This window comes from Amblyomma mixtum, chromosome 3 (assembly GCF_055824585.1).
Source record: "Amblyomma mixtum isolate Tamu chromosome 3, ASM5582458v1, whole genome shotgun sequence".
In the NCBI taxonomy this organism is placed as follows: domain Eukaryota; kingdom Metazoa; phylum Arthropoda; class Arachnida; order Ixodida; family Ixodidae; genus Amblyomma; species Amblyomma mixtum.
Genome location: NC_143014.1, coordinates 121,357,679 through 121,374,854, shown reverse-complemented (window position 1 = coordinate 121,374,854; position 17,176 = coordinate 121,357,679). Strand labels below are relative to the sequence as shown.

The 17,176-nt window shown below is 47.8% G+C and overlaps 1 protein-coding gene across 2 annotated transcripts in view; it reads left to right on the top strand.

The window, feature by feature from the left end:
• Window positions 1–17,176, top strand: part of Papss (3'-phosphoadenosine 5'-phosphosulfate synthase) — a 54,934-nt gene that overhangs the window by 23,765 nt on the left and 13,993 nt on the right. Inside the window, exons 1-3 of one of the 2 annotated variants that reach the window (XM_089580982.1) lie at window positions 10,526–10,737; window positions 12,746–12,857; window positions 16,881–17,116. In XM_089580982.1, the coding sequence (XP_089437108.1) occupies window positions 10,708–10,737; window positions 12,746–12,857; window positions 16,881–17,116 (378 nt within the window). In that variant the 5' untranslated portion in view covers window positions 10,526–10,707. Of the gene's footprint in view, window positions 1–10,525; window positions 10,738–12,745; window positions 12,858–16,880; window positions 17,117–17,176 lie in introns of those variants that run through there. The other variant, XM_089580983.1, reaches the window with a different exon arrangement.

Here is a 17,176-nt window from a genome sequence, read left to right as displayed (position 1 = left end):
TTTGACGTCGTTTCGGTCTTCCGAATAATGTCTGGCACTCGCACCTGCCGCTTGGCACGTCAAAGCTCTCCGCGCGAGAGCCGAGCATCGAATGCCCAAACTATGAGAACGCTTCGCAAGGTCTGAAAATGTTCAAGCGCACAGAACCTTGCGGTGTAATTAGACCGTGAAACTGATATGACAGCTTAGGCCACATGTCGAGCTCTAATGTGCCTGTGGATTGAGGGAAGTCTAACCACGGTTGACTGCCCGCTGAGACAGTACAAACAAGTTACAGTCAGATTATTGGATTGGTTTATGGGGTCTAACGTCGCAGAACGACCCGGCGTAGTGGAGGGCTTCGGATAATTTCGACCCCGTGGAGTTCTTTAACCCGTTCTGATATCGCAAACTACAAGAGCCTCTAGCATTTCGCCTCCATCTAAATGTGACCGCCGGTGCCTGGATCGAACCTGCGTATTTCAGGTCAGCAGCCGAGCACCATACAACCACCAAGCCACAGCGGACGGCTACAGTCAGATTTTGAAAGCATTAAATCGACTTCGCGTCAAATACTGAGACCAGACATCGTAGTGGAACATGTGCCACAGTGCAAGACGAAATTAAATGATGCCCCGCTGAAGTATCTTCGGCCAAATTACAGCAAGTCCTTGATTCGTTCGGAGCGCCATTATCACGCCATCACGACCCCAAGATCGTGATGGCTTCACATAGAAATGGACCACATCGGCGTGGTGCTATAGGAAGCTGTCCGAAATGGTCCATCGTAGCCACAAACAGGAGAGATAGTATTCAGTTCTCCAATCTTGTCGCGGAATCTGCTGGGCACCCACTCCGACTCCTGTCTACTTGCTAAGATTACTTGTCAGGCCCTCGCCGTTTGACGCACTGTCCCCATCACATGGCTGCCACGCCAGAACTTCATCAGCCCTCACAGTGTCAATGTTGACAGTGCGGCAGCTGCGTCGAAGCCAGTTGTGAACGGTTCAATGGTGAACGCTGACTTCTGTGACCTCATCAGCAAAGTTATTGAATTTTAGACAACTTTGAAATTTTTGACAGGTTCCCTTCCAACCTGCCATTTTTTTCTCAATTCTTGTCCTATATCAGTCTGATAATGGTGATGATGAATTTTTTATGGTGCAAGGGCAGTTCGGTCAAAGAGCGCCAAGGTATTCTGCACGCACTACTCAAGGTGGGGTCAAAGGCCCATTTTTCAAGCAATTGACAACTTGTAAGCCGAGCACCAGGCCAGGGGAAAGCCCATTGTATCAGCAGTGGGTACCCGGCGGCACTGGTGATCGAACTCCGCACCTGCCGCATATGACTGTCCTGTATCAAGCTCTCACTGAATCAGACATCAGTGGGGCTAGAGGCAACTTAACAACTGGGCCCTCTCTAAACGCACACATTGTTTCGGGTGAGCACATCCTGCTCAAGGGCTAGCCGAATTATCGCGTTCTGAAACCAGGAGCTTGTTTCACGACAAGACAGACGCTTGGGCACGTTGGTTAGACATTATCGGTGCAACGCATACGACGAAGACGAGAACAGACACAGACACACAACGAGACGCAGCGTTGTGTCTGTGTCTCTTCTCGTCCTCGTCGTATGCGCTGCACCGATAATTGGTTCACGAAGCTGTTAGTATGAAATTTCGGTTCGTGATTGACCGCTGCCCGCGCGCCATGGCTGTTCGATAGCGAAATAGGTGGTACATGAGCCAGTCTTACGCATATGAAAAGCTTTTTTCAGTTCGTCCCCTCTGTCAGATTCGTTTCCATTCAGCGTCCTGGATTGTTTTTGCAGCTGTATGAAGCATTGCAGAAACGCTGGCTGACAAAGTACGCGTACTCGCTTGAAACAGCCACGCAATGATCTAAAAGTGTCCTCAGTATTTGCTGCCGGTCCTGTTTTGTAATGTAGGCACACCCTTTGATGGGTGCCACCCCAAACCTGCTGGACGGCATCACCAACACACAACCTCGGCTAACCATCCACTGAGGTCGGTTCGGTAAAATTGGCGCTAATTTTGCGCAGCTTGCTCGTAACTACGTCCACTTGCCAGACTTGCCAACCTTCGAAAGTATCGCCCAGCCATCCCTTTCACTTTCTCGCCCCTTCCCCACCCTCTCTTGCCCTCTTTTATTTTTTTATTCTTTCAACTCTGCTGGGCCTCTGCTGTCGCCTACTGGCTAACGTGTTCAGGGTGTGGCCGCCTAAGTTTCTTGGTTATATTATTCCCGTATTTTTAGTTCTCATAACTGTTTTGTAAGCCTCTGAGAGGCGCGGAAGTTGAGGGCTAAGAAAAATTTTGGTCTTTTTAAAGGTGCGCGGAAACCTCGGTGCAGGTTGCTTTCTTAAATAAAGGAAAAGAGGGCACGCGGTACACTGCTAATTACACAACTAAGCGTGCTTGTTGTCTGAATGTCCAGTACTGCCGTTGCCGAGCCCCTGTTCGCCGAAGCCCCTCACGGTTTAAAATTTCCGTGTTGTAAAGAAAACACAAATAACGAGATTGAGCGCGCCCTGGTAAAACAGCTGTCCTCTGCCGCATGCGCGTCGTATCGCTCACTGATCCGTTCTCTTCTCTAAAGGTTATTTTTCCTCTCCCTCAGCCGGTGCATTCTTCAACGAAGGATATGTGGTACAAAGAACTTGCGGCCTTGGGTGTATTTAACGCAGCGTGACGGCTGCTTGTATGATGTTCGCAGAAAGGAAGCTCTTAACACGGGAGAGATTTTGCCAGAGGCCACACAGTCTCATCATCGCGTTTCATTTGTGTGACGTTTTTACAGGACTCGAACTACGCCCTTCTATTGTTCTTATCGAGTTGGCCTGTTCCTAACCCATCGTTACGTTCAAGCGTAACCGATGTAATACGCCTCCAGCAGCAGTCTGGAAGCCTTGGCGGCTAACGACTACTTCCTCTGTAGAAGAAGGCACGTGGCACAAGGTAAATTGGCCTTGCGTGGCGGCCTCAAGGCCGCACAGTTCACTGGCGCGCTTGCGGAATACGTACACGCATTTGCGCGCAGCGCGCCTGCAGAAAATCCGCAAAAAGTCGAAGCCTCGGACAAGTTGCTGCATGCATTAATTAGGCGCACGGGGCGAGGCTTCTTTTTCACCTTTTTTCTCTTTCTTTCTCCCCTGGACCGTAGAGCTGCTGGCGGTGACATCCGTTAGTCTGGGCGTCTAATAATAAATAAATACAAATAATATCACCCTGCCCACACCACCTTGCTGGCGGTGACAGCGTAAGCCTATAGCACAGTATCCAAGAGCCTCTCCTCTAACATTTTTTTTTTTTTTGTCCCTGACTTTAGCACAAAAACGAGCTCTTGTTTTTTCCGCTGATGTTGTTTCTTCCCCGAACGGCATGCGCTGTCACACACTGCTACAAGAACGCGCACCTTTTTGTCAGTTCTTTAGAGGCGAAGAGAGTATTCAGAATCTCTCGAGTCTCGTCTTTCCATTCCTTCTTTTCTTGCGTCACTTTGGAGGAGGTTGCGCGTGCGCCCACCCGCCAATCGTGCCGTGTTCGTCCGAGACAGAGCAGCTCGAAGACGCGTTGTTCTCCTGCGGTGCGTGCGCGCTCGGTTCCGATGGCGCTCGGCGGTAGCGAGCCGTGGCAGAGCTTATAGCAGGGGAGCACATATGCTCAGGTTGAGAAGAAGCGTGAATGCTGTTACGCCGCGTGCATTCACGTGACGCTAGCGATTCAGTCCTGTGTATAGCAGTCGCGTTGCAAACGCACCTTGCGTGAATCAGGGGGCCAAGTCGCGAAAAGCGCGCTGAACGTGGAGAGTTTCTCTATTTATTTCCGCTTTCCCCGCCGTACTTTATCTGGAGATTTGTCTTTTTTACCTTCGGCGACTGCGAAGAAGTGAAAAAAGCTCAAGCACGACACTGTGAGTCAGCAGCCGTGTGGCTTTATGAGGTTTTGTTCGCGCTAGCGACGTAAATTTCCCTCTCCACCGTCTCCCTCGTTCCCTTTCGTTTTTCTTCATTTTTGCGCTTCTATACTCCTCTCTTTGCGCCTTGCGCCACAATGCAGAGTTAACGTCAGGCTCATATTTCCTAGCGTTCCAACTGCTTACACGTGCCCAGGTTGTCCACGTAGACATCGTCAACTGGATAAGCGCGGTGCGCAGACGCCGATTTGCAGTACAGTGGTCGACACAAAAGCCGCTCCCTTTGTCTTCATTCGAAGAGATATATCACATCTCTCAGCACGCTCGAAGCAAATATAGCATTATAGGCTCAACAGTTGAACCGCAGATGTCTTTGCCGACTTGACAAAGAAAAAATATCTTTGGGACAGCTTCTTTAGGAATCGCGAGTAATTGTTCCTGGCTCCCACCGTGACGCAAGGATGGTGCCGCACGCTGAACAAAAAGCGGGGGGCCTTACGCGGTGGACTCCCTAAACGACGAGAGGCTCCAGAAAGTGCGCGAGTTCGCGAAAGTGGTGCCGCGCGAACGGAATTGCGAACGATCCAAGGCGCAGGAAAGTCTACTAAAAGCTCTTCTCTGCTGTCGCGTTTTTCTGACAAGCCATGCATGCAGGCTGGACCACAACATTTATTGTGTCTTTTCATCTTTCTGACGCTTTCCCATTACGCGTGAGCCTCGGAACTAGCTGCTATTTACTTCAACGTCACTGTGCTGTACGATAACGCACAGTGTCCTTAAACGCGGGTGCGCCAGCTTTGGTGTGAGGCCCGGAAAATGTAAAGCCGGGGCATAAACTATTTGCAATTCATGCGCATTCAGGAACCTGCGCGAGCCAAGACAACAACGCGACGATGTGTCTGCCCTACCCTTCTTATTAGTGCATTCAGCCAATGGTGAAACGAGCTAAATGGCAGTATCACTATATACCAGATGTTTCAGGCAAGCCCGCCACTAAATTTTAAAAAAAAAGTAGGCTTTGTGAACTGTAACCACGGTATCTGCGGCACAAAAGTACCAGTGTTGGCAGACATCAGCAAAACAGATGAGTAATATTAACTAGTAAGATATTAACTAATTTATGATAATGAACTTTCTAAGCTATAACAGTTAAGCGCGTCTGGTTTCAATGAGAGATTTTGTAGCCGGCCGTTAACAATACCCCCCCCCCCCACACACACACACACACACTACATCACTTCATGCCTTATGTGTCACGTGACCTTCCATCGCTGCGCAGGCGGGACAGATAATGTCACGTGGCACCTGCGGGACAGATAATGTCACGTGGAACCTGCTGGACAGATAATGTCACGTGGCACCTGCGCCTTGGGAGTGACGTGCGCTGGAGGCGTTTCTTTGACAGCGGGTTTTTTTCGAAAGCACGCGTCTTTTGTCGTGAGGTGGCCTAAGTTTGTTGAACCACAGCGCCGGGAGTAATCGCGTTTTTTGAATTCTAAAAACTGACATGGCTATTACTAACGGCCGGCTGCGGATCTCTAACTGAAAACTGGTGCGTAACTGTACTAGTGAAAAAGTTTATTATCAGAAATTAGTTTACCAGCTTAATAGTAAACATTATTACCTGTTTGCTGATGCCCGCCAACGCTGATATTACACTGTCTCAGAAGCCGTGTTAATACCTCCAAAAGCCTAGTTTTAAAAATTAATGGCGGGCTTCCCTTACGGGTGATGCAAATAAAATTGATTAGCTTTTGAATCCTAAAGGCCACACCCTTGGCTTTTGAAGAGCATCGTAGTGCATTGCATATGATTCCACGTTTAGAGCCAAAAAGCGTTCTGCGGGTCTTGCGTGTAAACCGTCGACTTTCAGACTGAGCGGCCGTATTCGCATTTCCCGGTGATTGAAACGCCGCCGCCACTGCCGGAAACCGAGCCTAAAAACTCGAATGGTGAACGTGAAAACGGGAACCCTCGACGCCCAGAAGACACGCCCACCGCATACTTCAGTCTGAGGCCTGTGAAACTGCTCGTTTTTATAATAAATCGAAACCTGAAACCTTGCTAATGAGCGGTCGGTACCCTCGTCAACACCTCAAGATGGCGAGCGCGATAACGATTTCTGGAGCAGGGCGTGGGTCTTTCTTTTCTTATTTTCCTTGACCGACTTTTCCGAGCCTCGTCAGCGGCACAAGCGAGCAAAGACGGGGCCGTTTCTTGCCGCTGGTCGGTGCGTCGTGAACGCTATCGGCACCGATTGCCCTGGTGAGAAGAATGGAGCTTTCGAAACCGAGAGATGCGGCCCTCGAGCTTTGTCAACAAGAGTCCGTCCACTGGTCGCGTACGTCAGTCACGCCGGCGCGACTGCGCGCCTTCACTCGGCGCGTCCTTCGGCCGCGCAATTTCCGTATCGTTATCGTTCCCTGGGCGCACGTGTCCGTCTACTGGCTTCGGCCGCGGCACTCTCGGGTCGTCAGGGCCCGGACGCACCATTACGGCCGGCTGCGGCTGGCTGCGCGCCAGGCGGCGAAGGACGCCGCAGGCATGCACGCATCCCGGCTTGCGCGGCGCCGTAGTTGCCAGAGGGGCTGCGTAGTGCAAAGTTGGCCGCAGCGCGAACAGGGAAAACGCGACGAAGAGTCCCGGAACTCGCCAATTTCCTGGCGCGACCGGCACTCTCCTCTACTGCCACATCTGCCTCTCTGACGATGCGAACTATGGTGACGCAAAGAAAGAGAGCGCGCGGGGTTCTTTACTGCCTGCATACAGGGATGGCAGATATGAGGCACCTCTCTGCGGTGAACGTATCGCTTAGCCGTAATCTCACCTCCCTCACGAGAGCCACAGACGAGCCATCGGCGAGAGAGAAAAAAAAAAGTAAACGCACATTCAACGATGTAGCATACTGGGTGCTACGGCAGGAGCGGAGGATATGTGGGCTGAAGGTTGGTGCTGTCGTGTTTCTCAGCCAAATCGAATCGCGCTCTGCCCGCCGCGGTAGCTCAGTGGTTATGGCGCTTGGCTGCTGACCCGAAAGACGCGGGTTCGATCCTGGCCGCGGAGGTCGAATTTCGATGGAGGCGAAATTCTAGAGGCCCGTGTACTGTGCGATGTCGGTCCACGTTAAAGATGCCCAGGTGGTCGAAATTTCCGGAGCCCTTCACTACGGCGCCCCTCATAGCCTGAGTCGCTTTGAGACGTTAAACCCACATAAAACATAACCAAACTAATTACGCTATTCCTCCCTTTTCCACGAAATGTGAGCTGTCCATGAGGGACATGAGAAAAGCGGGCAGCAGTCGCTATTCTCTCACGTCGCTATCTTCTACTGCACTTGGAGGTCATGCTGCCATAAGGGTGGCACTGGTGTGATGGTGGGAGGGAGATGGGGTTATGTGGAAAGAAAAGGCACAGTAACAGTCTTACTTACGGCGTACACCTGAACCGCGCCTTGAGAGAAACGACGAAGGGGTGAAAAAAGGTTGGGCGAAAGAACTACCGCTGTGGAAGACTCCAGATCAATTTCGGCAGTTATTTAATGTCCACTGACGTTGAATAGCACTCGGGCGTTTTTGCATTTCGACCCCATCGAAATGCGGCTGTGCTTTTCCCGGCCGTGTGCGCACTTCATACCTTAACAGTGGCTGCCTTTAGCAACAGAGCTCAGCTTTCCGTCGGTCGCATTGCGCCTTAAGCCTGTTTCGCATGCAAGCGAAAGTGCTAGCGAAACCTGCCGCCGCGGCGGGAAAACATGTTTTGAGTTGTCGCTGCGATGACCGGCGAGGTTTCAACAAGTTGGAAATTTTCGCTGCGACGCGCCGCTCATTCGCTCAGTCGTTTGCATGTGAACCAGTCTTTAGTTCTACTCCCGTGCAACAGTGTACTGCACATTCCTTACGTGGGCATTTATAGAGGAGACGTATACCGTTTTACCGGATGCGGCTCGAGACGCTGCACGTAAGCGGGAAGCCAGAGCGAGCCCGCTTACGTGCGGCGTGCGTAATAAAGGACGGTCATTCTCAGAACGCTGGCCGCAAACGCGCTGCGCGACAAGACCCCGTTGAGCCATAAGTACAGCCTTTGTCAAAAATACACAGCCCAACGGGTTTGCGTCTCATCGCTGCAGCGTGGCTCGTTTTGCATCCTTGTGGTCCTAATCTGCCGAAGGTGGCAGGAACTCGCACCATCAACACTTCCAAGCACAGGACTTGCAAATGCGCTTCAGAACCCCGCTACACGGGTCAGTAGCAAACCCCTTGGAGTGTATATTTTTGACAAAAACTATATATATACTTACGGGCCACCGACATCGAGACAAAACGACACCGGATTGGCAACCGAAGCGGAGCGATTGGTCGGCGTTGCACCGAGCCTCATGACTGGCTACTACACCCGGCTGCTCCAACACTCATTAAAAGGCTTTCATTTATCTGTGGCGCTAATGCAGGTACATAGCGGCATAAACGTAGCATACTTTCTGCACGCATATCCAGGGTTACTAAACACTCAGACTGCCATGAACATTTCGCACCACCCCGGCTATCGCTGAAATTCGCATTACCGCAATGATAAAACGTCCGGTGACTTTTTTTTTTCTTTCTACCAGTCCCCAACACAAACACCTCCTGTACTGGGCACAGGGCTATATCCTTTGCCATTACATTTTATCCATTCTTCCGTCCATTTTACTTTTTTTTTGTCCACACACTCTCTGTGAAGTCGGTACCACATCTTAGTTATGCACACAAACTTCTCGGCAAAATCAGGAGGAAGACATACACCGCCCGCTCCCATCCATCCCCCCCCCCCCCCCCCCCCTACTCCTCCAGTCTTTTCTTTCAGAATACAGCAGTCTGCGAAAGTGTTAATGAAGATAGCTGCTTTGTAAGGCAGGACAATCGGGTTAAATATTGATGTGCGTTGTTTCTAGGAACAAAACGAAATGCATGGGCTGATTGTTGCAGGTGCGTACCCGAGATGAATACTGATCGCACGTCACGTAGAACGCAGCAGGCACGTGCTACTGAGAAAAGCGACAACTATACTTGAATGCCTTTCCTTCAACTATCTTGCTTGAGCAGGCGATTTTAGGTACACTTTTAGTTCGTGACAGTGATCAAATGGCTAAATATCTAAGACGTGTCAAATGTTCTGATATTTTATAGACGGGGGCATTGTACTGCGTGAATATATATCTAAAAATTAAAGGATGTCCTCTACCTTGATACTTCATAAAAAGAAAAAAAAAAGAAGTAAACCCTTTGAATTATCGTCATCGTTAATTTTGCCCGTTGGTCCATACAGTTTCTGAGCCTAGCCTTCGAAACGCGCTGCTGGACAAACTTTTCCGCACATCTGAAAGAGGAAAGCTAAAGACACGCAGCAAATTAGTCGGTTTGCGGGATAACTAATCCAAGCGAGTTAGACCTCACCGAGAAAGCGAACGTAGCATGATTTTTTTATTATCTCAGACCCTTGTGCTCACCTAAAATCTGCCCCTACTGACCGGGCAAACTGAAATATTGATGGTGATGAAAAATTAGGGCTAGGTGGTACAGATTCGCGTGAATATTGAACTTTCTTCGTCAAATCGAAAAAAAAAAGCATGCTGGAATGGTTATACTGCTTCATTCATGTTTGAAAGCGGCGGACGTGGTGGTGGCCGCTGCAAGCGCTTTGTGATTATATTTCATCTCTTCTGATATTTATTTTATAAAGACGTTTCTCGCATAAAAAAAAAAGCACGCGCCTCGCGTGTGACGCAAACGGAACGCTCTAATTTCGCGGCGTGCCGCGGAGCAGACCAACGTTGTAGCAGACGACGGACTCTGTCGTCTGCAACAGGACGTGCGCTACGGCAGGCTACGGAGCGTCCGTGGGAAATAAATGTCGGCAGTGACGCACCCTGAGGTGTTTTTCCCTTTATTTCCATGTGCGCGTCAGTACAGCTTACGGCGATATTATATATAAGCCCCACTGCGAAACTGTTGTGGGTAGCTTATTATCGTTATATCATATCGTTTGTTGCCTTGCTTCCTTTCACGGTATTTAAAATTTTTGCTTTAACAGCACGAATGTGACACGTCTGCATACAGCATCATGCACACGTGCGCTGTATAGTTCGTGTGAAAAACAAGAAAGCAGCGTTGCTTTTCCGACGCATACCTGATCATGAGCTAGCGACTTGCGTCGCGCTGAAACTTACGTGGTAGTTTCTAGGTGTCGTATCGGTACAAATGTCGAATGCCATGAAATTAGAGCGGAAAACAGCATCTTTATTTATTGATTTGTTTTACGCTATTACGTTACAGGCACCTTCATAACAGTTTCGTTATTAGAGAAGTGGAATGCAAATCATTTGTCTATCACCAGCAAATTAATAAAAAAAGTTTATTGGTTTTCCGGAATTGCGCGAGCAACCACACCTAGAAATCCTTGCCAAGTTCTTAAAATATGCGGCCGCAAACCGCGCGAGGCGATTTCGATTACTCTCTTGCGTGCCGCTGACGTCGTTAGCCTTGGCGTCGCGTCGCTGGCGTCGAGAGATCGTTGCTATGGAGAGGTGGCGCTGCTGTTCTTTGTTGGCCAAGTAGTCTTCCGCGCGTTGCATCGTATCCAGCCTCAGCTGCTTGTTGTTCGTCGGCGGGGCTGGCACGCTCGACGAAGCAGCTGCAGTTCACCGGCTTCCCCTGAACAGAAGATTTTTACCAGTCGTTTTCGCATCTAAAGTCCTGCTGCATTCACGTGACTAGAGCAACTGTGATTCGCTGCCGGTTTTCAAACTAGCCTCATCATGCCGAATATCAGCTGTAACTTCGAGACAGTAAGTGCACATATGTTTTTGTATTGGGCTCATTATGTTAGGTGATAAGCAGTTGCTCGTACCCGTTGGAACTTCCGTTCTGTACGCAGAAGCTAGTAGGTAGCCTCACTGTACCGCATGTTGACAAAGAATCGCTTTCAGTAGTTTTCGCAATTGCCTAATTTCATGGAAGTTGCGTCAGAATGGCCAGTTTTGTTTACGCGGTGTACATACGTCGGACCGAAACTGTGTTATCGACATAATGACCTGGGCTCGGAATTGCCTCACCCATGAGCGACTGGCCATGGAAGAGTATGTGGAAGACCGTATGTCTTTTAACCGGCTGGGACAAAATTGCCTTCGTGGCTGGTAATACTTTGATGGCCTTGCGCGCCTCAGCTGCCATGACCCAAAAGCGCCGACTGCCAAAGGGTGTTGTGAAAGAGAAAGCACATTGTCGTACGTGGCGTTCAGAGTGTTCGGATTAGAGCTTGATAGGCGAATCGGCTCCTTTGAGATCTCTAATTGTGGTTGTTGAGACAGAGCAAATAGCGACTGCGAAGAATTCACCTGATGCTGTATTCGCCGTCTCCACCAACTTAGTGTCTCCTTCATTCATTGTGCGACTGTTTGTATTATGTCCAAACACTTGCGTATTCTCTTGCGTTTAACTGGAGCTGGCTGGTCACTTTAAACTTGAGTTGGTGTATCCGGAACACGAGTGCATGTCAGTGGGCGTTAAAGAACCCCAGGTGGGCGAAATTTCTGGAGCCGTTCACTACGGCATCCCTTATAACCTGAGTCGCTTTGGTGCGTTAAACGCCCATAAACCAAACCAAACGATTGCGTGTAATTCATGGTCGCAGCATCAATCGTTTGGTCTATCCAGCACGGACCCAACGTCGGGTCAGGAAGTGGTTTTATTCTTCTGTCCTGGTTTAATTATTCTCTCTCTCTCTCTCTCACTTTTTAAGAAGGTTTTGTTCAGTGGGCTGAACCGTACCTTAAGCTACGTACGTACGAAACATCGCAGAGCGCATCATTTGCAAAACTATTCAAGCTTATGGCAGTGTAAAATTTGCATGATTATGCGGCAGTTGGAAAAAATGTGTATGTCTAAGAGAAAGTTTCACCAGACTCCCTGCAGCCCCTTATTGTCACAAAATCATCCCTTGTGTCCATCCAGCTGTTTGTTCTGTGCAGCAGAAATTGTAAGCACTGGCACGGAAGGCTGTTGATTGATTACTAGTATTGTTCCATGCATTCACTTCTCTCTACCCGCCGCGGTGGCTCAGTGCCTTTGGCTTTCGGCTGCTGTTCCCAAGGTCGCGGGTAAGATATTGGTCGTGGCGGCGGAATACAAAAACGTCTATGTGCTGTGTGATGTCATCGCGGGTGAAAGAACCTCAGGTGGCCTTAATTAGTCTGGAGCTTAGCACTACGGCCTCCCTCACAGTGCACTTCTTTCTTTAAATGGTCCCTGCAACATTTAAGATGCCAATTTTTATTCATGTCATCTATGCCATAGGTGCATCCTTGGTACAAATGACTTTATGGCAGACAGCCTTAATTTGTTGCAACTTTCTAGTTTGCATGTGTGTAATCTTGTGCTGTGTGGTGGTAACATTTACGTAGAAAGTAATTTAAAGTTTAGAAGTGACATAATTACTCTATGGCCATATTTGCTGAGTGTCATATCTTGGCAGCCTGTTTCATGTGCTGATGGTTTGGTCATGAAAAGATGGCACGGGAAGGCATTATTTCTTTTCTTTGCCTTTCCAAGCAATGGAAGAGATCCCAGGGATCACTGCCGTCAAGGTTCTGGCTATATTATTCACTGTGAACCAGTTGTTCCATTCTCTAGTGATCTTTTTTTTTTTTGTCATCTCATAAGCCTTTTTCATGCGGTGCGTTTCACTTTCTTATACTGCTGTTCTTGTTGGAGACTACACTCAAAGTGTGGTATGCAACAGCTGTGGGCAAAGCAGGTTGACATGCATAATAAAGTCTTCTTGTGTTTTGTCTGCAGAACCACAAGTCCACCAATGTGGTCTTCCAGAAGCACCATGTCAGCAGAGACAAGCGGGGTCAGATCATGGGCCAGAAGGGAGGCTTCCGTGGCTGCACCATCTGGTTCACTGGTATGCCTAGTTGTTTGAGGGCACTTCTTGGCTAGGTGTTTATTAGCAGTCATTATGGCACAGCTATTCATTAACTTCACATCAAAACTTGCTAGGTTGTTTTAGCCTGCTTATATGTGTAGTCCATTCGTCTTCCAGAAACCACTAACCACATGGGCCAAGAGCATGTTAACTGCACTGTAATAAGAGATTAATTACTCATTGTCATCCACCCAAGCACAACCATATGGCTACAAAGGAAAGCTATACGTCTTCCACAGAAATTTTGTAGTTAAAGAAAAATTCGTCCGGGGCTGGGGTTCGAACCCGGGACCACTGCCTCACTGAAGCAGTCTCTCTACCGAGTTAACCAGGGCAGCTAACATATGGTAGCCCGAGGGCGAATTGATCAGAAACTTGAAATGGGAACAGTGTTGGCTGCACTTGGGTCCATGTCAATGGGTAATTACTCCCTTATTACTACTCTACTCCACCTTAGGGGATTCTCCTAATTGGGTTGTGCTCAAAATCTTCTAATTTGTGGGAATGTTCAAATGGCATGGTTTCTTCAAAGCAGCAGTGTGTTTGAAGCAGCTGAAATTTTTATTGTAACACTGAGTAACAGGTAAACAAAGAATTCAAAGCAGTGCATGTGAAAGCAGTATCGGTCTGCATTTTGCATTTGGTAGTTAACAACTTTCTTGTGCAGGTGAAAAGTCGCAGGTATAAATTATAGGGAAGATTTCGAAAGATGCAAAAAATGGTAGCTATAAGACGGCAATAATTTTTTCTAGACGCTTGCCAAACACTGGTTGTGATGACTGTACACATGATTACTTGGTTACTGCTGGGAGCTGCCTACACCATCGCACTGCACTACCCCATATTGTAGTCTGTAAACACCTGCTGCCTTCTTGGCAGTTTGGCCTCGTCACTACATCTGACCAGAGTTCTTTGATTATACCAAGTGTAGAAGGCTGGATCAAAACCCAAGCTCCTGTGGTGGGTCTAGAGAAGTGACAAGGTGCATGTGCCCTATGTAACCTGCTGACACCCAGGCATGCATGCCTCTGGTATCAGCTGACCTCCAATGGCACAGACATTTAGCAACATTTCAAGCTGCTGCGGTAGCACAGTGGTTATGGTGCTTGGCTGCTGACCTTAAAGACATGGGAACAATCCTGGCCACAGCGGCTGAATTTCGATGGAGGTGAAATACTAGAGGCTCATGTACTGTGTGATATCTGCACATTAAAGAATCCCAGATGGCCGAAATTATCTTGAGCCCTCCACTTCTGCATCCCTGTTAGCTAGAGCTGCTTTGAGACATTAAACTCCATAAACCAAAGCAAACCATATTTCATAGCCTTGAGAATTTTTCTAGCTCATACTGGTGCGTCTAGTAGGATCTGTCCTAGGAATCTTTGTGTTATGGCCTCCTTTTGAAGTTTTTCTTTGTTGTTTGGACATTGTGCACACCTTGCCAACAGGCCTTTATGACAAGGTATCTGTTTCATTTGGATTTTAACACCTTTGCATCACAGTATATGTCATTCATAGAGGGAACACTGAAATGGTTAGGCCGGCCTTAATGTGGAGAAAAGTAGGTTTCGCTTCGTAGAAAAGAAGGTTTCGCCACGAAGCAGGAGCACAGAGCTTTAGGCTCCTCTGTTCCTTTTTTTTTTTTTTTCACTTTGTGGTGAAACCAACTTTTCTCGTGTTAAGAGCCAGTCTAACCATTTCTCATGTTCCCTGTAAGTATGACACATACTCTACACTAAATTGCAAATCAGTTTGTTTTGTGAAATTTATGCATGAGTATAGTTGTTGCTATACCTTAAAGGTGCAGTGAAGAGGAATCTGAACTCGTCTTTTTGCTACGGGAACTCAATCTACATTTTCCGAGCATTCTTAGAAACTTCGATTTATTGCCCTGTGTGGTCGATTTTAAATCGAATTAACGGCCGGCTCCCGCCTTTTTTTTAATTCTCCCGTACGGTGGGCAGCAGAGTCGACCAATGCGTGGAGCGCCTTTCACCCAGTCCCGTGGCGGCTTGCCGCTCTGCCATCGGCGGAGTTATACGTAGTAATCCGTAGTAGCAAATAGTCCACCCATATTTTTATTTCTGCGGGCTTATTTTGCAGCTATTTAATCTGCGAATGAAACTATTTATTCACGGAAACCTAAAAACAAAATAAAGCGAAAGCAAATCCTCCACGGAGCTGGCTGAAAGGCACTCCACGTGTTGGTCGACTCCGCCCACCGTACGGGAAGAATTAAAAAAATAAAGGCGAGAGCCGGACGTTAATTCGATTTAATTAGGAAAATCGGCCACACAGGGCAATAAGTCCGAGTTTCTAAGAATGCTCGGAACGTGTAGATCGAGTTCCCGCGGCAAAAACACAAGTTCAGATTCCTCTTCACTGCACCTTTAATGGTGTCAACAGTGCCACTGTGTTTTGAAAGCCAGAATGTTGCTGCAGCTGGTGGAACCCAAGTTTTTCTGTGTCATTTGACATTTATGTGTTAGAAACTTTGTGCTTGAACTTGCACGTAGTTTTAAAGGAAACCTGGGAAGACATGCTGCCAGTGTCTGGCCTCCACTGTTCTCTAACCTGCTGCAGCTGTCTCTCTGAGTCTCCTGTTTGCTGTGGCTGGTCACAGGCTTTGCCTTCGCCTTATCAAATAGCCACCTACAAATGATATTGATTTAATAATCGTTTTGCTTGTACTTTGTCTAGGAGGGTCGTTTTTCTGCATGCGTGACACTATCATTCATGTAAAAGGGGTTGTTTTCTGCTGCAAACATGGTTTATCTGTTATAGCAAGGACATACCGTATTTTCCGGTGTATAAGACGCGGCTGTTTTTCAAAAATCTTGCTGGTGCGTCCTATACAAGGGTGCGTCTTATATGCGAATTTTTCGGCTTTTTTTTTTTGTGAGTTCCAAAATTACTCAGGTTCATGTTGAAGCTATTTTCACCGGAAAAATATCGCTACCAATAACGCAGTTGTAACACGGCTATAATACGGGGACCGCCTTGCACAACTTTTTTAGGTGAACTTTATCATGAAACGGCGGGGATGATGACTTACGGGATCATAAACATGCGACCGTTTCGGAGGCCCCAAGCAAAAGTAATGTGAAATGCCAAAAAGATGGCGACAATCGTGCTTTTCGCCATTGTCAAGCCAAGACAAGCCGACATTTTTTTTTAGTCTCCCTTTGCAACTTTCTTTGCTCTGTGTATGTAGTACGTGCATTGTGCCAAGAGAATGTTTCAGCTGCATTGCCTCCAGAAAGGGGCAAACTTTTTGATAGCGCATCCGAAGATGAAGACTTCGAAGGTTTTTCGAAGGTTTTAAGTGAAAATAAAATGTTGTTATGGACATAAGGAGAGTTCTTTCGTTTTTTCTTTGCTAAAACGTGGGCGGGTATGGCATGAGTGTTGCCTTATCGATCACTTAGCGTTGCTTAAGAACTCACAGGTACGGTGCATTTCACGATGGTCACACAAGCATGTTTAGTTAAGCCTCACTAGCCTAACTGGGTAAATTGGGGTGCGTCTTATACACGGGTGCGTCTTATATGCCAACTTCTTCAATAACAGCCTGCATATATGGCAGGTGCGTCTTATACAAGGGTGCATCTTATACACCGGAAAATACGGTAGGTATCTTGTGATGGGGGCACTCTTAATAATTAAAAGAGCTTTCAAGCAACATTTTCATGCACTTTGCTATGCATGCACCTTTTCACGAAGGGCTTGAGAGCCGAGGACATTGTTTATGCTGGAATGTGGGGACACATATTCATAGAAACAAATAGAGGTGAATCTCGAGGTTCACTTGCGTGGTCTTGAGTGACAAGAATTCACATACTGAAATGTCTAGGTGTGGTGATCTCCTTCTTCGTTTTAGACACAATAACAATCATGCTTAGTGGTAGGTTTGCTCCAGACTGCCTCTTTTGCATTTCTCTTGCAAACACACCTTAATACTAGATTGGTCCTGGACTGTATTCTTTTGCATGTGTGGCGCAGGTCTCTCAGGTGCAGGCAAGACGACGGTGTCCTTTGGTGTGGAGGAGTACCTCTGTCTACATGGAATTCCCGCTTATGCACTTGATGGAGACAACATAAGGCACGGACTGAACAAGAATTTGGGCTTCTCATCCCAAGACAGGGAAGAGAACATCCGCCGAGTGGCTGAGGTTGCAAAGCTGTTTGCTGACAGTGGTGTGGTCTGTCTGACCAGCTTCATCAGTCCGTATGCAAAGGTCAGTACTTCTGGCACTGCAGTTTTTGTCTTTTGTGTAAACTCTCTGTTGTTCAGTTTA